The 21,880-nt window shown below is 57.8% G+C and overlaps 1 protein-coding gene across 5 annotated transcripts; it reads left to right on the top strand.

Moving 5' to 3' along the window:
• Positions 1-1,853: 1,853 nt before the first annotated feature.
• NDRG4 (NDRG family member 4) lies at positions 1,854-21,507 on the top strand. Of its 5 annotated transcripts, none has more exons than XM_054078803.1 (17): positions 1,854-2,007; positions 5,722-5,813; positions 6,331-6,375; positions 12,974-13,079; positions 14,361-14,481; positions 14,750-14,812; positions 15,011-15,071; positions 15,385-15,471; positions 15,566-15,622; positions 15,971-16,074; positions 16,485-16,541; positions 16,635-16,686; positions 17,369-17,416; positions 17,651-17,686; positions 17,882-17,933; positions 18,562-18,600; positions 19,116-21,507. In XM_054078803.1, exons 1-17 carry the CDS (start codon positions 1,971-1,973, stop codon positions 19,268-19,270), a joined length of 1,212 nt encoding a protein of 403 aa, XP_053934778.1. In that variant the 5' UTR covers positions 1,854-1,970; the 3' UTR covers positions 19,271-21,507. The 5 variants fall into 5 exon arrangements, with proteins under 5 accessions (XP_053934778.1, XP_053934779.1, XP_053934780.1 ...); XM_054078805.1 differs by lacking the exon at positions 1,854-2,007 and adding an exon at positions 3,989-4,045; XM_054078804.1 differs by lacking the exon at positions 18,562-18,600.
• The last annotated feature ends 373 nt before the right edge of the window (positions 21,508-21,880 follow it).

Below are 21,880 nucleotides of genomic sequence, written 5' to 3'. Positions count from 1 at the left end.
TCAGGGTGTGGATGGCTCCACGTGCAGGCGATTTCTGAACCCTCACATAGTGACACCCCAGTCCCTCCAACTTAAAGCATGGAGAGCTTGTGCTCTTCCCAAGCCTTATTAATTGTGCAGTTATTTCAGCAGCCACATGGCCGTGCTCCTTTGGCAAGGCAGCCATCCAAAAGCTGTTATTTGATAAAGTTGGACTTCATGTGGAGAAGATAAATCCCTAGTGTGAAAAATCATTTATTCCTGTAGAAATCTCTCCTCCAACTGGAGGAGGGGGAGATTTAAATTTGCACAATGTCAGGAAGGTCTGACTCCAACCTTGTCTCATCTCTGACCTGTTCAGAGGAAATCCTTGGCTGCTGGACCTGCAGAAGGGTGAAAGGCAGCCCTAAAGGCAGGGAACATCTGACCCCACTGAAGTGCTGGGCACGGGCTCCTAGTTGTGGGCTTAAAAGGTCCCTGTGTTCACTGACATCCCAGGTGTTTTCTCACTTCAAGGTGAGAAGGAAAACAGCCTGAATGCAGAGCTCCTGGTGACTCAGCGGGAGAGGCTGAAATCAGCTGAAAGCTGGTTGCCATCCAAAAAGCCTGGGACAAGCTGTTAGAACAGACATACCTGGGATAGAGATGAATGTCTGTATCAGCGGCCATTCCTCCAGCCCCTCAGCAGACATTTGTAGGATGAGCTGCCTCATCACACTCAAGGCACTCCATAGTCCAGCAGTGGAAGGTGCTGGGAGGCACAGAGGTACGTTGGCTACCGTGGCTGGCCAAGGCATGATGTGGCTGAGGTCTGGGATGCCTGGTTCAACTCAGCAGCTGAAAGCGGCTTGTGGGCACTCACTGCCGTGCTGGGAATTTAAGGTTGGGGGTAGACTTGGATCTCTGTATGAAGGTGGTCCTAGCAAGACCCTAGTTTAAGCTCCTTGACATGCCAGCACTGCTCCCAGGGCCCATGGCTGGTGACTGCAGGGACTGCTGAGAAATCCCTTTCCAGGGCCAGACTAGGTCTGCTGCCAGCTGGTCTCTAAGACCTCCCAGGGCAGATGTTGTCTCTGAGATACCAGAACCCAAATCCTGATCCTCTTGGTTTAGAAGAACCTGAACCTTGCGTGTCCTACAAGAAACCTTGTCTTTTCCATGCTGACAGGTAAATAGCACTGAAACATAGAATGAAGCAGCATCAGGCTCTGGCTCATGCATGCCATCTTTGCAATGGAGATATGAAATGTTTTGCCTGGAGTCTCCTGGCAGAAATACCCAGAAGGGAAGAGGAACGAGTGAATGCCTGGATACCAGACCCAACCACAGCCCTGCCCCTGTATAGCAGCCTGAGTCCTGCCAGGTGAGCATCACAGGGGGCTAGGTTCAGCAGGGATGGGGTCCTCAGCAGTTTTCCCATGGGGGTGTTTTGGTAAGGGCCAGTGTTGAATGGCATGTCCTGCGCAGGTGCCTCAGACAGCTTAGGAGTGGAGTGTGCTACATCTGTAACTGTGAAAAAATTGAGTTGAAGAAGTACAGAGGAAGGAACAGTAGCAGGACAGGCTTGCCCAGCTTGGACACAAATGAGAATCACCCCCTGACATCACACTCCATCTCCTGTGTAACCCCTGGGCATTGCTCCATCTCCTGCATGAACCCCAGCATTGCTCTATCTTCTGTGTGAACCCCAACACCGTTCCATCTCCCGTGTGAACCCCAGCATCGCTCCATCTCTTGTGTGACCCCGGCATTGCTCCATCTCCAGTGTGACCGCCAGCATCGCTCTATCTCCCGTGTGTCCCCAGCATCGCTCCATCTCCCGTCCCTTCCCCTCCTCCCCATTGTGCTCCTGTTCCCAGTCCTGTCCCCTCCCCTCGGGCCCCGGCGAGGGGAGGAACCGTGCCCGTGCCCAGCCTCGCCCCTGCGCCGCCCTGCGCGCCTCGCACCGGCACCGGCTCCGGCTCCGCTCGGCGGGGTCCCGCCGCCCGGGCATGAAGGTGCTCCGGCACAAGATCGAGCTGCTCACAGGTACCGCCTGGGTGTGCCGAGGGGGGTCGGGGTCGGGGGGCGAGGGGGAAAGAGCCTTCAGCCCCTGACTGGGAGATGCCCCCCCCTCCTCCTTTCTCCCTCGCCGCCTGCCTTTTCTCCCGCAAGTCTCGGCTGGTGGTGGGAACGATGCTTTTTGGGGTACGGGAGGGGGTGGCAAAACTCGGCTGCTGGTGGGAATGATGCTTTTGGGGGTACGGAAGGGGGGGGCAAGTCTTGGTAGCTGGAGAGAACGATGCTTTTTGGGATATGGGAGGTGGTGGCAGGGCTGCAGGGGGGAAACCCAGCCTGCTGGAAGAGAAGGGAGGGACTGAGCCGGCAGCCTTCAGGCACAGGGGTCCGGCAAGCAGACAATACGGTGTGTAGGGGTGCCTGTGGGACTGCTGGAGCATCCCTTCAGTGCCAGCTCTGCTGCCAGCCTCTCCTGGGAGTCTCCCCACTGCCTGGGTGCCCTAAAGATGAGGCTAGGGGGGAGCTGCTCTTAGCAACAACCACTGTGAGAGAGCCCCCCGCTGCCACCACTGTGTCCTGAGCCCAGGGTCCTCACCTCCTGCCTAAGTGGCACCCGATGCCCCAGCCTGGTGAGTCTCACGCTGTGGCCTGCCTGCTTCTGTGCTCCCCAGTTGGACCTCATGGCTAGGCTGGCTTGTAGGGGCTGCTGAGGTGCAGACATGTGCCCTCCCCAGGGAGGCAGAGCAAGCTGTGGGTGTTTACATTGCACTGGTGGGGCAGGAGGTGGGCCAGGCTGTGTCACACTGCAGTTTTCCTCCACCTCATCACAGCTCCTCAGCTGTCCTGCTCAGGGGGCGATCCTATGAGCACACTTCTATGTCTCAGACTTGGTTGCGGGTTCCCTTCCTCCCTCTGATCACCTCGCTGGAGGTTGCCTTGGCTTCATTGCCTGGCAGGGGCCAGCCCTCGCTCCTCTGGATTTGCCTCTCTGTCTTTCAAGCACTGCTCAGTTAGCATTGAAAATCCATGCTGACATCCCATGGGCACCATGTCCATGCCAGGGCAGGACGCAGATGGTCAGTGGGAAGATTCCCATGAGGCTGGTGCATCGTCTGAGGGACCCTTGCCTTCTGACCGGACATACTGCCCAGTGTCAAACCCTTCCCACAGCCTCTTGATGATGATGATATTATAATAGTGTATTTCCTTGACACAAGCTGATTCTCCTCCAATAAGCCAGCTCCACGCTGTGGATCCCTGGGGAAAGCAAGCCAACGCGGTTGTTTCCATCCCAACTATACAGGCAGTGCCAGGGCGCTGGTGGGGAAGAACACTGGTCCCAAACAGAGCTGGGTGTTGTATTTAGGACTAGAGGGGAGGCATGTCCCATGTAACGATGGCACTGCACTGAGAAGGCAAAGATGGGTGTATTTTAGGCAGCACCTTGGGCATGAGTGCTATTGGGAAGCATTGGGATGAGCTGGAAGGAAAAGAGCTAATTGCCAGCCACAGCGTGCGATGGGAGCCAAGCTGTTTTGGCTTTGAGACCCAGAGCCGTGGCTTCCTCACCAGCCATCTGCAGTGACAGTGGCCCAGCCAGGCTGGGTGATGCCGCTTACAGCCCCACTGCTGCACTGTCAGGAGCAGGGCTGAGGGTACCTGTGTGGTGGCACGGGGAGCAGAGCACCCACGGGACGCTGGCAGCACAGCTGTGATCCTGCTCGCAGGCTGTTGCACCCATGTGGCTCCCTGGCATACTGGTCCCCCTCCACTCCTGTGCTCAGCACCATTTTAGGTGACTGTCCATCCACACTGAAGATGCTGGTTGGCACAGGGCTCTGCCACGTCCCTCGTGAGCCAGCTCTCCCCCCCACCACCCCAGCAAGGTCACAGGGCCTTTCCTCATTGCTCAGCCACCCTCCCTCCCATATTAGCTGGAGGCTTTAATTAATAAAGGCATTCACCATACACTAAGTGCTGTTCCCCGCCACCCTGGGGCTGCGGCCACACGGTGGATTGGCACGGTCAGCGTGGGACGCTCCTGCTCTCTTCCCAGACCCAGCTACCGGTGAGGCTGATTTTTCCCCCATTTTTTAACCCTGGGGTTGTGCCCCAGGGGGTTGGGGCATTGCTTTGTCAGTGGCTCTGCAGGCTGCTTCGCCTCGGCTGTGCTGGTGGGCTGCAGGCAAGGGCATGCCTTGTGCAAAGCCAGTTCCCCAGTGGCAGCCCAGCCTGGAGCAGCGTGCCCTAGGCATGCACCTCTTCATGGGGCTGTCGGCACCTTTCCCTGCTGAGATTTTTACATCAGCCCTGGCCTGGCAGGACCTTCTGTGCAGGGGGTGACATGGAGACCCCTGGCTCTGGGCACCCTGGGACTCCTGAGAGGCTTTGTGGTGGTTTTTCTCCCTCCTAACAGTTCTGATTTGTTGGATGGCTCCCAAGAAGCAAAGTAAAGTGTGGTGTCTGCAGAAAGCAGCCAGGTGGCACAGCTTGCTTGATTTTCGAATGGAAAACCCAGTCAGATGAGCAAGAGCTGGCTTTGGAGGGGAGTTTGTGACTAGCTCCTGTATTCCTGGTGGTCTTGCAATGCCCACAGCATTGCTTGGCCTTTCCACATCGCCAGCCCGGGCTGACCCAGGTTTGGAGGTGGACTCAGCATGGAGCAGGCTTGCCCGAGGCTGTGGTTGAAGTGGGGTTTGTGGCCGCTGCAGTGCTAGCGTGGCCCCGTGGTATCCTTGGGGAAACTGCAAAGGATGAGTAGCAAATGAAGGGAGTGTGGGACTGCTGCTGGCCGGTTCGAAGCAGCAACGACGCATCTGAAGGCTTGGCCTTGGCAAAGGGGTGAAAGTGGAGGCTGCGAAAACAAATACCTGAGGTTGAGATCCTTGCCTCAGTGCAGATAATCCCCTTGCACTGGGACCTGCCAGTTACCCACCCCATCTATACACAGAGGAGCCTGGAGGGTTCCCCTTATCCCCCACATCTGTCACCTCCCGTATGCAGCCAGCTGCTGGGAGCACAGGCATCCTCTTGCTCCCTTCCACTTTCTGAGCTGTGCTTCTGCCTGAGGATGTTTTTGGAGATGCTACACTGCAGGGTATGAGGTCCTGGTGCCCTGGTCAGCACCATCCGGTCTCACATCCTGCTGAGTGGCAGCTCTGTGGTGAAGTCTAACTCTGTAAGCCCTGGGGCTGGGCTGCTGGCTGGCTGGTACTTGCTTCATGATTGCAACACAAACTTCAGGCTGTCCCTCTGCTTTCCTGCACAGCTGATAAACATTAGCCCTCATTCTGGCTCCCTTTGCCCCACCTGTATCTGTCTGCTTAAACCAGCCAAAATGTTGGATTTTCATTCTCTCGTGGAAGCTGGTAAGGGAATTGGGATGTTCTTGCTCTGGACTGAGTGTTTACAGGGGTGACCAGCATGGGCAGACCAGGTTGGCCTCCTAATTTACCTAAGATCAGGCCTGGAGACAAGTTTGTCCTTAACTGGGAGAACTGGACCTGAGTGGGAACTGGGATTAAAACTCCTCCAGCCACTGCCTGCCTTATGCCTGCTTCCAGCTCCCTGTGGAGGGGCTCACTGTGGCCCTCAGAGAAGCTAAAGCACCAAGTCCGTGTCATAGACGGGTGGAGTGAGGCTGGTTTTGACCCTGTTCCCATGGGCAGGGAGGCTCTGGGGGAATGGGATGAAGAGGATTGAGGCAGGTCCCTCAGGGGCTGACATCTCCTTTGTCCTGGGCAGGGCTGCTGCTGCAGGAGATGACCATGGCTGGGCTACATGAGCTGCGCTTCACTGAGGAGAAGCCGTTGCTGCGTGGGCAGGAGGCCGAACTGGTGAGTCCGGTGTCCACACTGGCTCCAGCTCCTGCCTGGGGGCTGCCAGGGTGTGGGTGCCTGAGTGGGAGGGTAGGAGGGTGTGTACTGGTAAGGGGTCCACACATGTGGTGCTTGATGCAGGTGTGTGTGCTAGTGTTGGGTACACATGCGTGCACATGTGTTTTTTGGTGCAGGTGTGTGCAAACGTGTGCCGGTATTGGGTGCACACGCATGGGTGAGCACAGGTTCTGGTTTGTTGTGATGACGTCTGTGTGTGAAGGTGTTGCACATGCATGTGAATACACACTTGTGCGTGTGCACATGTGCAGGTGGTGTGTGCACATGTGTGTGGGGATTGTAGATGCGCGTGCATGTGTGCTCATGTGTGGGCGTCGTCCTCCTGCAGCCAGAGCTGCGTGAGGGTGTGGGTACTCATGGTGTCAGGGGGATTCGTGAGTTGGGAAGGAGGAAAGCATCTTGGGAGTTATGGATGTCAGGGGATGCCTCTGTCCCTAATGGCTCCTTCTCTCCCCAGGAGAACTCGGATGTCTTCCTCTCCACTGTGGACATGGACTGGAAGGTAGGACTGGCCATGGAGGGTGCCCCCTGCCCCTGGGTCCCATATAGGACAGCAGCCTGTGGCTGCGGAAGGCTGCAGGGCGCTGAGTGGACCCAGGAGTGTTGCTGTCCCCACATTCCATGGGGACACTGCCTGGTCAGTGTCTGGGCATGGGGCTGCACGTGCGTTGCGGTCCCCGGCAGGAGGGGGCGAGGGGACGCTGCCAGGCATGCTCTGTGCTGGTGCTTGGATGTGGCTAGCAGACACTTGGCAACTGGCCGGGGACAAAACCTCTTTAAAACAGGCAATTTCTTCTCAGGAGGGCTGAGCTGCTTTTCCAGCCCCTCTACCATTGCCATGGCAATTGTTTCCTGGGTGATGCCAGCTACCCACTTACATAAGGATGTTTGAAAGCCTCTTCCTTTTTTTTTTGAGGGCTGGGGCATTGCCCCCTGTACCACCCAGCTCTCTTGGAGAACAGGACCCCTCCATGTTCCTGGCTGGCACCTACCTCCATGCTGCCTCTTCAGAGGAGCCCCACAATGTGGCACTGGGGCTTGCAGAGCCTAAGCTCTTGTCTGGTTCCCATGTTGGTCTTCATCACTCTCACACCTCTGCCCAAGCTCATTCCACACCAGGATGCCCCTGCAGAGCTCAGTGTGCTGGTACATGGCAAGGGAGAATAGTGGGACTGCTGGAACCCAGCTTGCTGCCTGTCCCTCTCCTAAAACATCCCCCCTCCCATGGGACATTAGTGACTGACTTCAGGTTCTGTGTTGCTACTTTGCTAGTTGGGGCCACTTGAAGGGTGGGCTCAGGTGGTACTGACTGAGCCCTGTCAGGTCTAGCACAGAAACAGCAGCATCTGCAAGGATAGAACAAATCTGGATTTTGTTCCTCCTGGGAGAGAGCCAGGGGAGCCCGGGTCCCCATTTTGGCAGACCCAGAGTGGTGCCCAAGCTTTTGGGGCTGGTCTGGTTGGTCTCCATTCCTCTTGGCGGTGGCAGCGTGTAGCCAGGCAGGGATCAAAGACTTTTGTCAGGATGCTGGGCAGTGGCTGCAGTGGTTCACAGAGCATGAGATTTCTGGTGGGCTTTTTGGAGGCCACAGAATTATTAAAAAATGGCAGTGGTGGGAAAGAAATGTTGCTCTTCCCAGCAGCTTCAGAGCCGGTGGGATGCTGGGGCCGGGAGCGGCAAGGTGTGTGGGTCTTGGCTGCTCCTTGCGCTGTTTGCTCAGGGTCCTTGTTGACCACTGGAGGGGAAACCAAACCTCCTGGTGTCAGCCAGGGGAGGGCAAGGAGGGAGAAGGAGGCAAGGAGAGAAAGACAGGTAGCAGTTCCAGGCTGCCTGGAGTGCCTGGTAGCGCCATGGACACCAGTATGGCTCTCACTCAGATATGCTGAGGTAGGGCTTGGTTGGCATGCAGGAGATGTTAAAAAGCAATGACTCTCCCAGGACAATATTTGCCAGTACTTCAGGGACTGGCCCACAGTAGCGCTGAGCTGTGTCCCAGGTGGTGCCCAGATGGAGTGGGTCCCGATGGCAAATGCCACAGTGATGCGCCTGCATGCCCTTAGTACCTAAAAAATAAACTGGACAAGGATCAAAGTGGCTTTTCCCAAGCCAGCCAGGCTTTGTGCCCCTAGGTTCCCCTCCCAGAGCCTCTGAATGGGGATGGGATGGGATGGTCTTCCCAGCCTGTGCTGGGGCAACTCCATCCTTTCCCCTACCCCGGCACTTCACAGGTTGGCTCCCAGCAAAGGCTGGGGGTGGCTTGCCCTTCCTTGGTGAGATCTTACCCCATTTTCTGGGCTCACCACCTGGGGGTAATTTAATCCAGTGCCCAGTTTAGCTCTTCCCTGTCCTTCTGTCCTCCCTGAGCCAGTCACTGCTCACTTGCCGAGATGCTGAGATGCTCTGGGTGGGAGCAGGGATCCCCCACTGCCACCACCGGTGAAGTGAAGCCCTTGGGGCTGTGGCATAAGCCAACATGCAGGAGTGCAGAGGGGCAGGTGCCTCTGCCATGGGAGCCTGGCAGGAGGTCTGGGCCACCTGCCATGCAGATGGGCTTGTAGCCAATGGGGTGGTGATGCCATTCGATGCCATTCAAGCAGAGTCAGCCTTGCTCAGCCCTCACATCTCCCTGCTTCCCTTTTGCATTCATGGCTTACTTTAGTTTGGCTTTTCCACCCCCTCTCTCCTCTATTTTGCCAGCTTCTGTCTGTTTTTGCCTGCTCATGCGCCTCTGCGTCTCCTGCTTTTTCCTGGAGGCTGTGGCTGCTCGTGCTCCTTGGCTTCACAGGCAGCAGGGCTGAGGAAAGCAAAAATGGCACCCAGACCCACGAATGGCTCTGTACCTGTGCCAGGAACCACCTGGGAGCTGGGATTCCCAACAGTTCTTTGACAGCAGAGATGAGTCTCTCTGGGCTTGGGTCTGAGCTCCCTGCAGGACAAAGCAGAGCAGAGGAAAGCCTCTCCAGTGGAGGCAAGGTGGATGTCATCCCGCTGCCTGCCTGTCTGTTGTTTCTCCCACATCCAGCCCCCCTGGCTGCTCAGCCTTGACTTGTTTGCAGGACACTGCTTTCACTGGCTCTCCAGCAGCTCTGGGTGATCATTGGTCCCTGTCAGAGAAAGGGCTCTCCCCAGGGAAAAGTGATTCAGCCCTGTTATTAGCCATCAGAGACTCCACAGGAACAAGTCTGTTGGGTGAAGCTGGGGGCTTTGCTGGGGACTTTGAGCTTTGCCATGTGGGGAAGCCTGTACGTGTGCTGGTGGTGGGGGCTGGGTCCCTGCTGCCTATGGCTGCGGTGCGTGCCAGGGCACGGTAGAAGAAAACTGTGGTGAGACGCCAGGGTAGGGATGATGCGGAGGTGATGGCGGTCTCCAGCTGATATGGAGCTTTCTGTAGTGAACAGGGAGACTGACGGGTCCCCATTGCATGTTGCCTCTTTGGGCCAATGCTGGAGGGACTGTAGAACTCTTTGTCTATCCATGAGCTTCGTGCTGTAGTTGCTCAGGTGCCAGTTGTGCCAAGCCAAGCAGTGGTGCTGAGCTGGGGCAGGCAGGGTGCAGAGGGGGTTGAGCCTGCAGAGGGTTTTGGGGCCGTGGTGGCATGAGGCCATCCATGGGTGCAAGCAGCAGGCAGATGGACTCGCTTTCTCACAAAGCCCCATTGGAATCAGTACAGAAACCATCTGCCTGTGCGCACATGCACCCAGGAATATACATACGTGTGTGTGTACACAGCACACGTCAGCCCAGGGATAGGATCTGACCCTTGGGACTGCTGGGCTGTCTTTCCTCCTGTCTTATTTACCTACAACTAGTGACGTCCAGGCTGGGGCTAAATCCTGCACATCCCCTGCTTGCTGGCATCCTGCAGCAGGTGGGATGATTCTGCTACTTGGTAAAGTGACACAGGCTTCCAGGCAGTATTCACATGCGGACACACATGTGCACAAGGTTCTGTGTGTGCTGGTTGTTGTGCAGCCATGGGCATGAGTGATGCCGTGGCGCACACCCTAAGGACACAGGAGAAGGATGCAGCAGGCTTGATCCTTTTATGCACATGACCATGCACGTACAGGTACAGGACCGTGTACCAACATAGACATACAGGGCACAGCCCCGTGGAATTATGCGTGAGCATAATGTGGGATGCAAGAGCTTCAGTGTGGGTTATTGTATTTACTTTTTCAATTTTTGCATGCACAGACATGTGAGGGCACATGGTTTTGCTTGGCCCCTGTGTGTCTGTGTTGGTACGTGTTCCTCTGTGTGTATGTGCATGGTCACATGTGGAGCAGGCCTGCTGCATCCTTCTCCTGTGTGTTTCCTGTGTACCCATGTCCATTCATGGGTGTGTGCGTGCTTCCTGGGACATTTGCGTTGGTCTGGGTGGCTGCAGGCTTGAGCATGATTCTGCATATTTGCGTGGGGCCAGAGCGTGTGTGAATGCGATGGATGTGGGTGAGCATTGATGGGCTTTGCCATGACGATTATGTGTCTTGCAAGGGGTGCAAGTGCAACCCTGTCAAGGCACCCCTGCCTGTCTCAGTCTGACATCTGGGAAGATGGAGCAGGTACCGCACTGTGCCAGGCTTTTTTCCTTCATAAACAAGGGTATTTGAGGCCAATTGGAGCATGAATAATTCCCACAGCAGCCAATGGCTGAGTGCTGGCTCCATCAGCGCTTGCCTGCAATGGCAGCCAGACCTGCTGGGGCTGCGCGTCGCGTCGAGGGGGAAGGGAGAGGGAGGGCTTAGCGCAGGGCTGGGGCTCCGCTATAAATCCAGACGAGGGGCTGAGCCAGAGCAGAGCTCTGCTTCGCTGCTGCACCGCTGTGCCCCACATCAGGACCCTCGTGCTCAGCCCACCTTGCCCTCGCATCCTCGTCCACCTGGTTCCTCACCATGCCTGAGTGCTGGGATGGGGTAGGTACCGCCCTTCCCGTGCTTGCTGCCTTCCTTTTTCAGGGAGTTTTACTCCAGTACCTCCTCTGCTTGCCCTGACTGGACCTTTGCACCCAGCAGGGCTTGGCATGGGCCAGGCGGGCACTGGTGCAGGGGAGCTCTGCTGCTGGGGAGCCTGTCCTTCCTGCGGCCCCCCTGCTGCATCCCTGACATGCTGCAGGTTTTGGGGACGCATTGTCCTTGAGTATGTCCTCCACAAGCCCAGTGGAGATGCTGCGCCGAGGCTGAGGGGGAGCGAGTGCAGCAGCAGCAGCTGCAGGCTGCACTGGGGCTGACTGCTGATGATGGTGGGGGGAAGCTGCCTCTTTCTCACCACCAGAGTTGCAGAGGGAGAGGGTCTTGTGCTCTTTTGAAGCAATCCTTTGGATGCTTTCTGGTCTCTGTAGAAACGACAACATCTGATGGCAACAGGCTGGTGTGGGGGGGCGCGAATGAGGTGGGAACACTGCAGCAGCGAGCAGGTAAACTGGACAGGGCTGGGCTCTCTCGGGCACCTATGGGTGCTGCGACCCCTGCTCCCCTCCTTGCTGAGGTCAGGGGTTGTGACTGCCCACCCCCTCCTTGCTGCCTGCATCCCCTGCATCCCCAGCCTCTTCCCGCCAGTGAGCATCCCTGCGGCAAAGGGCAGGGCTGTGGTAGCCAGCGATGCTGCAGAGGCTGCACCACAGGCAGGGATGTGCCTGGTTGGCGGGGGCGGGGAGGGTGGGGGTAGCAGTGCTGGAGATGGAGCTGCCACCCTGGGCATGTGATTTTGGAGTGGGATTGCAGGCTGAGTGGTTAGGGCTGTGATGGAGCCTGTGGGCACGGGGATGGCAAGGAGGCAGCTCTGTGCCCAGGATCAGACCACATGGATGTTTCCTGCTCTGTGACCTTGGACCAGGCCCTTATTCTGCCTCAGTTTCCCCATCTGTTATTGCAGGGGGATGTCCCCACTCATCGCCTGCTGCCTGATACAGCTTCGGGGTGTGGAGAGATAGCTGTGGATGAGGGCTGGGGTCAGGGTGTCCTTGGGGAGCCAAGTGTTGTCTCCACAGAGCCCTTAAGCTGTCTCTGTGTGCTGTGTCCCCTCAGGGACAGCAGATCTCGGTGAGGGGAGGCACTGCAGTGAGGAGAACCTGTCCTCAGGCGGTTCCTCCCACCTGAGGCCCGTGTCCTTCAGAGTCCTTGGTGGCATGCGACCCACTCGAGCATCCATGTACCTGCCTGCCTCCCACCAGCCCATCCTGCCAGTACCCGCAGTGAGGACCGTGCCGCTTGGGCACCTCGTTAGTGTCCCCTCCCCGAATCTGCTTGGTGCATGATGCTCCTGCACCTGCCACATCCCAGCTTCGAGGTCACTGGGCTGGCTGGCAGGGATGGGCATCTGGAAGGGACCCTTGGTCCCTTCTCCCTAGGTGATGCCTTTGCCAGCACCTGGGCTCCCAGCCTCAGTTTCCCTTGCTGACTAGAGAATGTCGGCCATGAAGGTGAGGCTGGAGCCCTCCCAGCCAGGTGAACTGAGGCACGGGGCAATCCTGGTCCCTGTGTGGGGGCTCAGCCATTTCAGACCAAGGCCTTTTAAGATTACTTTAGCTGTCATTTTGGGATTGGGCTGAAGCATTTCCCAGGTTGGTGTCTGATGTTTGACCTCTGCCTGTTTGTCCCAGGCACAGTGAATCCAGGTCAACTGCACCATGCTTTGACATCCCACCCTGTTGCCATGCCCTTGAAGATCTCCATGTTCCATCCTGTGGTCCACCTGTCCTGTCCCATGATCCTACTCACCCAAGCTCACTTGGATCATCCCATCCCATCCCAAACCTTCATCCCTTGATCCCATCCTGTAAACCCATCCCATCATACACCTGTCCAATCCTAAATCCTATTATCCTATCCCAAGTCCTCTCTTCCCTTCCTTTTCCTTCCCTTCCCTGGGGAATTGCTGGAGGCTGGGATCATTTGTATGTAATTTATCCTGCCTTCTGTCACTGCCAGGATACCCAGGGCTGTTTGTTTGGTTTTTTTTGCCCTGGGATGACTTTTCCATCTTTCCCTTGTGCTCCCATGGGACTCAGCCACCTGGGGATGCAGTGGTGAAGGGTGGGATGGCAGAGCAAAGAGAGGATGTTTCGGGGCAGGCAAGTGTCACCCCTCCTCTTCCCTCAGGAACATGACATTGAGACCCCCTACGGGCTGCTGCACGTGGTCATCCGGGGCTCACCCAAGGGGAATCGCCCGGCCATCCTGACGTATCACGATGTGGGCCTCAACCGTGAGTGCTGGTCCTGGGACTGTGGGGTGCAGGGGAAAGTGGAAGTGAGCCTGGGACTGCGTGAGATGCAAGGATGTCAGCCAAAGCCCATGGCTCAGCTCCTTTGCCTCCTCCCCTGAAGGGCCCCCAGGCTGCATTGAGTCTCCTCAGGCATCTGAAAGCACCAGGAGGGTTTGGGTGCTCAGCTGAACACAAAGCCCTGGCCAGGCACAATCAGAAGTGCTTGGCCATCCTGGCGCTGGCTGTCTGCCTGCCCATGCCAGGCAGGGACAGGATGTGGGGGATGCCAGGTCAGTCCCCGGCCCATTAGTATTCAGAGCACGGACCCAGCTGGTGGCAGGGCATAGCGAGGGCTGAAAGAGATGGGCAATATCAGGAAAGGAGGGACCCCAATGGGTGGGGAAGGACAGACTCCAAGTCAGGACTCTGGATGCGGGGATGCTGTGTTCTCTGTTAGCCTGAAGCCTTGGACTTGCACCCCAGATCGCTTGCCAGCTGAGCCGCGATGCCCAATGCCCTGTGAGTGGGGAGGAGCATCTCCGTCTCCATTGGAGCCTGAGGCTGAGTCACTGGCAAGCTACATGAGCTGCCTCGACATCACAGCAGCACTCTTGTGTCCAGGGATGCGTCATGTTGGTTGTGATGGGCCTTATAACCTGCCTTGCCCACGTGTTTTGGGAGGGACGTCCTGGCACTGATGCCCTGGCGCAGGACCTCTCAAAACCCCAGCGATGGCTGTATCCCACTGCAACGGCGGTGGCCTGACCACAACAGCACTAGGGCTGTTTCTTCGGCTGTTGCCAAGCAGGGAGATTTGCAGCCATTTCTCAAATCCCCTGTTTTCTTGAGCCCTTTCTGGGGATTTTGGATAGGGCCGATAATACCTTGGGCTGCTAATCCTGCTGCCTGCCAGGTGGTCCTGCAGCTCCAGACTTTGCATCCCCCAGTCCCATCCCTCCAAGCAGATGAGGCTGAGCCCTAACTCCTCATCCTCCTGGCTGTGTTTGTTCATTCATTGGAATGGTTGGACTCGATGACCCAGTGGGTCCCTTCCAACCTAGTGATTCTATGATTCCCATGCCTCCCAACTCCAGTACCGATGCAGCCCTTGCTAACAGTGGCTGCAGTCTGGGCTGTGGGGATGAGGACCCTGGAGGAAAGGGCTTTGGTGGCATGTCACCTCTGGATTGAAGGGCAGCGGGAGAGCAGTCATGCTCCCCTGGCCCACCAGGCCCACATGCGGGGGTGTTTGGTTTCTGATCCCTCCTTGCCTTTCGACAGACAAGCTTTGCTTCAACACCTTCTTCAACTATGAGGACATGCAGGAGATCACGAAGCACTTTGTGGTGTGCCATGTGGATGCACCAGGCCAGCAAGCAGGAGCATCGCAGTTCCCCCAGGGGTAGGTGCCAGCATCGCGGGCTCGCTGTGCCAGGATGTCACCTCCCTGCCCACTGGGTTGCTGCTGCCTGGGTGGTTGTGCCCTGCCTGTGGATCTCTCCAAACCATATCAAAGCCTGTGGCAGTCGGCTGGCCCAGGGTGGGTGATGGGGTGGTTTGCATGTGGGTGGCATTTCTTTGCCCTCTTTGGGCAGCCCAGATGCCCTGTCTCAGCTTCCCTGCCCTACACGGGTCCCATAACTGCTGTCCTGTGCCTCCCTGTGCTGCAGGTACCAGTACCCATCCATGGACCAGCTGGCTGCCATGTTACCCAGTGTGGTGCAGCATTTTGGGTGAGTCAGCCTCTGCTCCACAGTTGCCAGCTGAGGGTGCTGGGCAGGGAGATGGGCAGGAGGCTTGGGGCTGGGGGAATTGTCCTGGTAAGTCGGCACCCTGCTGTCTTCTTGTGCCCTGTGCTGCTTGTGGAGGGATGCCCCAGGGAACTTGTGCTGGAATCAAGTGTCCCTCATATGCACCTCTCCATTTTACAGGTTCAAGTACGTGATCGGGATTGGTGTTGGGGCAGGAGCCTACGTGCTGGCCAAATTTGCGGTGAGTTTGAGGCTGAGCTGGGCTGGCCCCTATTTGCCTGTTCCTGCTGTCAGCCCAGGCCATGGAGAGGAGCAGGAGCTGACACCTCCAGGCAGACTGTGCTGCAGTGAAGGCTCCTGGAGGGACGAGAGGGCTGATGAGATGGCAGTACCATGGCCACGGTGGCTGGATTGCCACCAGTCTGTCATAACTTCCAGGACAGGGCTACACCAGCCCAGTGCAATGCTTGGGCAGTGGGCAATAGTGCTCTTAGGCAGCTGCCCAGGTTGCATCTTCCCTTTCTGTTAAGCAACGTCCCTCTTGCTCACTGCAGCTCATCTTCCCTGACCTGGTCGAAGGACTCGTCCTCATGAACATCGACCCCAATGGCAAAGGCTGGATTGACTGGGCAGCTGCCAAGGTGGGCAAGCTGTAACCCCCTGCCCTGGTCTTGGTGGCTCCCTGGGGCTGGAGCCAGCCACAGCAGCACATAACTCCCTGTGCTCCCTCCACAGCTCTCTGGCCTCACCAGCACACTGCCGGACAATGTCCTGTCCCACCTGTTCAGCCAGGTAAGGGTTGTGCATCCTGCAGGCCCATGCCACCAGCCCCCTCAGTGCTGCAGCCAGGTCACCTGCGCTGTGCCGTGTCCTGCCTGCTGGGTGCCGTGGTGCTGCTGGACCTGCCCTGTGCCCAGGGATGGGGTTGGTCAAGTCCTGTATCCCTGCCTGATCCGGGGCCTGTCTGAGTGCCACATCCTGCCCGAGTGTGCTGCCTGCAGCACTGCCATGCCCAGTCCCATTGCCCAGCATCCCCCCCTCTGCCCCGCTGGCCGACATGACGTGGGCAGACCTGGGGAAGCCGGGTGTCTCAGCAGCACCCACAGCACCCACCCTGATCTCTGTCCCTTGCTGGCACAGGAAGAGCTGATGAACAACACAGAGCTGGTGCAGAGTTACCGGCAGCAGATCAGCAGCGTGGTGAACCAGTTCAACCTCCAGCTCTTCCTCAACATGTACAACAGGTGAGCGCCCCGGGTGGCGCTGCCAATGGGCTGCATTCCCGTCTGTGCCAGGGCGAGGGGCTGCAGTGGTGGTGGGTGGCCACGAGGGCACCATGTGAACCCTGATTCCTGTTGGGTACTGCCTTCTCCTGTGCTGGGTGCTGGCAGAGGCCTCGGGAAGGCGGCAGAGATGGTGTCCCATGCGTGCAAGGGACTGGGAGCCTTGCTGCTCTGCTGGGTGCTGCATCCCATGGAGCAGGCTCTGCTCAGGTCATGGCAGAGATGCCCGTGGGGTCCTCCATCCACAGGGTGCTGGGACAGTGGTGCTGGGTGCTGCTTCCTGGAGCTGGCAGTACCCCAGCCTTTGCACTGTGGCAGTGGTGGCAGCACCTGCCCATAGGCTCATAATGGCCCTTTTTCTCCTCCATCAGCCGCAGAGATTTGGACATCAACCGGCCTGGAACTGTGCCCAATGCCAAGACACTGCGGTAAGAGTCACACCGGCATGGCGTGGGAGGTCCCAGGGCAGGGGAGTCCACTCAGGCCAAGCCCTGATGTGCTTCTTCCTCCCCTCGTTTCAGCTGCCCTGTGATGCTGGTGGTTGGAGACAATGCACCTGCTGAAGAGGGGGTGGTGAGTGATGGGGTAGTGCCTATAGGGTGACATGGTGATGGTGCCCACACATGAGCATGTTTGTGTTCACTGCCTGCTCAGACACGTGTGAGCTCCCCTGTGCAGGAGTGTGCTCATGTGCAAACCTTCCTTTTCTGTGGGCAGATGTGCATGTGTATCTGTGCATGGTTACCACTCCTGGAAGACCTCCCGTTCCTCATCTGCCCAGATGTGCTCACTTGGCTGTGTCAGCACACAGGCACGCTGCCTGCTTGACTACATGCACTCAAACAGTTGCTGCACATGCTTGTGCTTGCACACATCCACATGGTTGTCCCCACTTGCACAACCAGCCACAGGTGCCACGAGTGGCCACATTTCTCCACAATTGTTACTGCACTGCACATGCACATACATAAGCCCCAGCACGTTCACCTCTATGCATATACGCAGGACACACAGGATGCCTTACCAGTCCTCCTCCTCTCCCTGTCCAGTCCCCACTCTTGCCCAGACATTGCCTGGCAAGAGGAAGGTCCCCCCTGTCCCACGGAGGTTCAGCAGGATCAGGGCTCACCTGTCTCTACCTGGCTAGGGTGGGATGTGCCGACTGGGGCGCCATGGGCCAGTGGCAGCACCCATGGGCAACTTCTGTAAGGTTCAGAGCATCCCAGGGTGCTAATATCATCCCTCTTGCCCACAGGTCGAGTGTAACTCCAAGCTGGATCCCACCAACACCACCTTCCTGAAGGTAGGCAGGTGGCAGAGGGCAGCTGGGCAGTCCCTGCTGCCTGTGTAGTGCCCTGTTGCCCTTTGCCCCACGGCTGCAGATTGTCCCTCTCCCCATTCCAGGTCTGTCTTGGCCATGGGGCTGGGGCTGGGTGGGGAGAGGGGTCCCCAGCAGTGGCATCCTGCCAGTGGGTGCCAGGGGAAAGATGGGCGGCAAAGGCACCCTCATAAACTAAGCAGGACCTTCTCTCTGCAGATGGCTGACTCTGGTGGACTGCCCCAGGTCACACAGGTGAGTCCTCACGATTGCCCCAGGTCACTGGGCATGCTGCGCCCTGAGACATGCACTGGTGCTGTCCCTGGCTAGCAGGGCATGGGCTGAGGCAGGCACGGAGGGTCTTGGACAGGGGCTGCCAGAGGTGGCTTGGGGCTGGGTGGAGATCTCGGCCCCAGTGCTGCCTCAACTCAGTCTGTTCTCTCCCTGCAGCCCGGCAAGCTGACCGAAGCCTTCAAGTACTTCCTGCAAGGCATGGGCTACAGTGAGTGCCAGGGCTGGGCATGGGGCGGGTGCGTGCCTGCGTGTGCACATGTGTGTGTGTGTCTGTGTGCACGTGTGCCCGCCCTCCTGCAGAAGAGGAGCATGGCACCCCTGTGTGTCTGTCCTGATGGAGAGCTGCATGCGTCTGTGGTGATGTGTGTGCAGGTGTATAAGATATCTATGTATTTGTAGGGGTGTGGGGCGAACACACTCTGAATGCACACCAATGTGTGTGTGCGAGGGCTCTGTGTGGACAGGGTCTCTGTGCATGCATGCACACTTATGTGTGCAAACAAATAGGAGCTGCGTGTGTACACACAGATGTGCAGAGCCCATGTGGAGGTCCATGTGCATATGTGTCTGTATGGATCCATGAACACGTGTGTGTGTGTGTGCAGGTCTGTGTGCACGTGTGAAAAGGTCCATGTATGCACCTGTATGTGTTTGCAGGTCCATGTGCACATGCGTGTGTATGCGTGCCTAGGTCTGTGTGCAAACGTGCAAGTCCATGAGTACATGTGCAAGCACATGTGGGGCTGGGCAGGCACTCCTGGCCCCGTGGAGCAGCCAACGCTGCTGACACTCTCTCTCTGCCCTTCCTACCCTTTTCCCACTCCCCCACCTGCCAGTTGCCCACCTGAAGGACCGGAGGCTGAGTGGAGGCTCAGGTACCCCTCAGTGCTACTTGGCCCGTGCCCACCGCTGCATGGTGCCCGCCTGGCCTGTGCCCTCGAGCTGCCTGGGCACCTTCGGTAGCAGCCTGGGTGCGGGGCTGGCCCTTCCCGGCCGGGTGCCCTCTGCCTCACTCCGCTTTGCCCAAGATGGCACCCTGAGCAAGGGCTGGGGGCTGAGAAGTGGCTGAGAAACAGCATTTGCAGAGCTCACCCTTTCCCCGGAGCGTGGTGGCCAAGGTCCCCACTGCCTCATGTGCAGCGGTTGCATGCCCGGGAGATGTGCCCGGTGTGCAGCCTGCCGGAGGGCGCTCCGTCCCTGCCCCGCTGTGCCTTGCCAGCCTGGAGCCGCTCATGTGGTCACAGCAACGCATGCTGCAAGCTTGTGCCCGGAGTAATTTACATTGGGGAGCGGGAGTGGTGGCTTTGCTTGCGTGAGGCAGTGTTTGCTCAGGTTATGTTGGCTTTTGGGAGGAGCTGAGCGCCATGACCATCTCTCTGTGCCTGTGCAGTGCCGTCTGCCAGCATGACCCGTCTGGCACGCTCTCGCACGGCCTCCCTCACCAGCGCCAGCTCGGTGGATGGCACTCGACCACGCGCCTGCACCCACTCGGAGAGCACTGAGGCCATGGGGCAGATCAACCACACGATGGAGGTATCATGCTGAGGTCCACGCCTGCCGCCGACATCTCCTCCAGAGCCATCTCCCATCTGTCAGCATCCCTCCAGCACCCACTCGCCCCTTGGACGTCCTCCACCAGGACCCTTGCTCCTTTGGGATCAGTTTATCTTCTTTGCCATTGGCTTCATCCCCTTGTCTGGTACCGGAGGAGAGGGGCTTCTCTTCACTGCCTTCTGGCTCCGGCTCCTGGCTTCACCCAAGTCACACGTGATTCTGCATTGGTCTTCACCCTCCTGAGCAGTGGCTTGGCCCTGGCTTGGCAGGCTGGATGGCAGGAGGACAGGGCCAGGATGAGGGAGCAGGGGCAGGATGATGACATGGGAACAGGATGGTGGGATAGGGCAGGACAGCAAGCTGTGGGCAGGACAGCAGGATGTGGAGAGGACACAGGAGGTAGGTTGGTCCTTCAAGGTCAACCAATGACTGGCCAAGCTAGAAGAAAGACGGAGCATAGAATGGCACTCACTGGGAGGTCACTTGGCCCTTCCTGGGGACGCAGCTCCCATTTGTCCCCACCGGTCCTCCCTGGGGACAGCTTGCATGGGAGCCCCCACCAGATCCAGGACCTGCTGCCCCAGAGCTTGCTGAGCATTATGAGAAATTGCACCCCAAGTTGTCCTCTCCCCCTGGTCATGTACCCCAAGGGCTGCCCCAGGGAGGGGCAGAGGGCTCAGCCCTGCTCCAGCAGCCATCAGGACAGGAGGGTGGCATGGGGGTCCCCCTGCCTCTGACCACACCCTCGCCTGTGGTGGGGCTTCCTTGGTCTCTTGTTGTAAGAAGCAACAATCACCACCTGTCACCGGAAATACACTGAGGGTAGAAGGGAGGTCTGTGTGCTGTGGCTTGCTTGGTCCCTGCCACACGGGCAGCTCTTGGGCTGAGGCTGCCAAGGCTCAGAGGCCACAGGATTTGGGGATGTCACACGGCAAATCCTCCTTCCAGTTTCACCACAGCCTGTGGATGTCACTGCAGTGGAACCATTAGCAATAAGATGAGACACTCCCCTCACTCACAATGCTGTGGAGCCCTCAGCAGCCTCTGCCCCACAGAGTGCATCACCACAAGGTGCTGGCAGTGTGGGGCGACCCATGGGACACGTGGAGCACCTGTGCCTGGCTTTGCCCACAGAGCTGGCCAGACCCACCATGGCCCCCCCAGATCCACAACCCCCAGCATCTCGCCTGCGCACTGAGCAAGGCGTCTCTCAAGGGCTTGGCTCCCCCTGAGCTGCAGGGCCCCATCCAGCCACTGGCTCCAGGTGGATCCAGCCTCTCATGCTTGGCATGGAGAGCCGCATCATCGCGTAACCCCGCCGCTGGCCACCCAGCCTCTGCTGCCATTCCTGGCCCACCCTGCAGGCAGCAGAGCCCAGCTCCTCCTGCACCTGGGGTAAGGGGACCCCCAGCTCTGGCAGTGGGTGCTCAGGTCTTTGTGGGTGGTCTCTGAGGGACTCAAAACAGTGACCTGTAGGAGACCCATCAGGTGCCACCATCTGGACCAAAAGAACCAGCCCTCTGGGAGCAGGTCCAACTCAGCCCCCCAAAAGCACTCGCCCCCAGACCCCATCCCTACTCCCTAGCAAGAGACGCAGGGGTCCTGGGGCTCCCAGTGGGTGTATGAGGGATTTTGGCCCCGAGACCCGCGCCCCACCCAGCCCCTCCCATATGGAATAGCCCCCCTGAAACACCAATGTCCCCATTTGTCCCCTACTTTGTTCTGCTGTGTGCTTCCTTCTCAGTGTGACTCTGAAAGCTATGTAGCTCCTTTTTATTGTAGATACTGCTGTGATCTCTCGTTTTCTTGGTGTGTCCTTCCAGATAATATATATGAAAATACAATACATAATATATATAAATCCGGTCCCTGACCTTTTTGGGTTTATTTTCCCTTGCATTCTTGTCCAAGCAGTGCTCCGTGGTTCCCCGGGAGGTGGTTTGGTCATGCTTGCCTTCGGTTCCTCACCTTGGTTTTGTTGGTCAGTTTGGTTTTCCCTGCTGTTTTTTTTTTTTCTATTTGCGTTGGTTTTCTTTCTTTCCCAGTCACAGCGGAATTCAATGCATTTTCCTGTCTGAGCGCAACCTGGTTTTGTCACAGTGGCATCAAGGCTGCAGCACTCACGAGATGGCAATGTGTAAACCGGATTTAAATAACCTGTTGCTGTAGAAGAGGATTTACTATGTTGGAAAAAAAAACCCAACAAACTAATAAAGACATTAAGAACCTCCTGTGCTCTTTTCAACATGCTGCAGGGAAATGGGCCCGAGCCCATCCTGGGCCTGCATACAGAGATCTGGTGGGCAGGGAGGACAAGGGGGACACCTTGGCCACCAAGCCAGCCAGGGGCTGCACCCCTGGGAGAGGGGCACTAGGGTGCCCACGACCCCTGGGTGCAGGTGGAGGGGAGCTGTGGGGTTCTTTTGGCTTCAGGGCAGCCTTAGGCAGGGTACCCTGTATGCTGGGAGTGGATGGAGAGTGGAAAGCTGCCAGTTGGGACCCAATGAGGATCCAAAGTGTGCCCACTGGGGAAGATGCACGGCTGCACATTTTAGGGATGACCAGGGTCCTCAAAGATCCAGTCTCCCTACCCTATTCCAG

The sequence above is a fragment of the Cuculus canorus genome, chromosome 13 (genome assembly GCF_017976375.1).
Source record: "Cuculus canorus isolate bCucCan1 chromosome 13, bCucCan1.pri, whole genome shotgun sequence".
Taxonomy (NCBI): domain Eukaryota; kingdom Metazoa; phylum Chordata; class Aves; order Cuculiformes; family Cuculidae; genus Cuculus; species Cuculus canorus.
The sequence above is the reverse complement of the archived record's forward strand: the minus strand, read 5'-3'. Positions and strand labels throughout refer to the sequence as shown.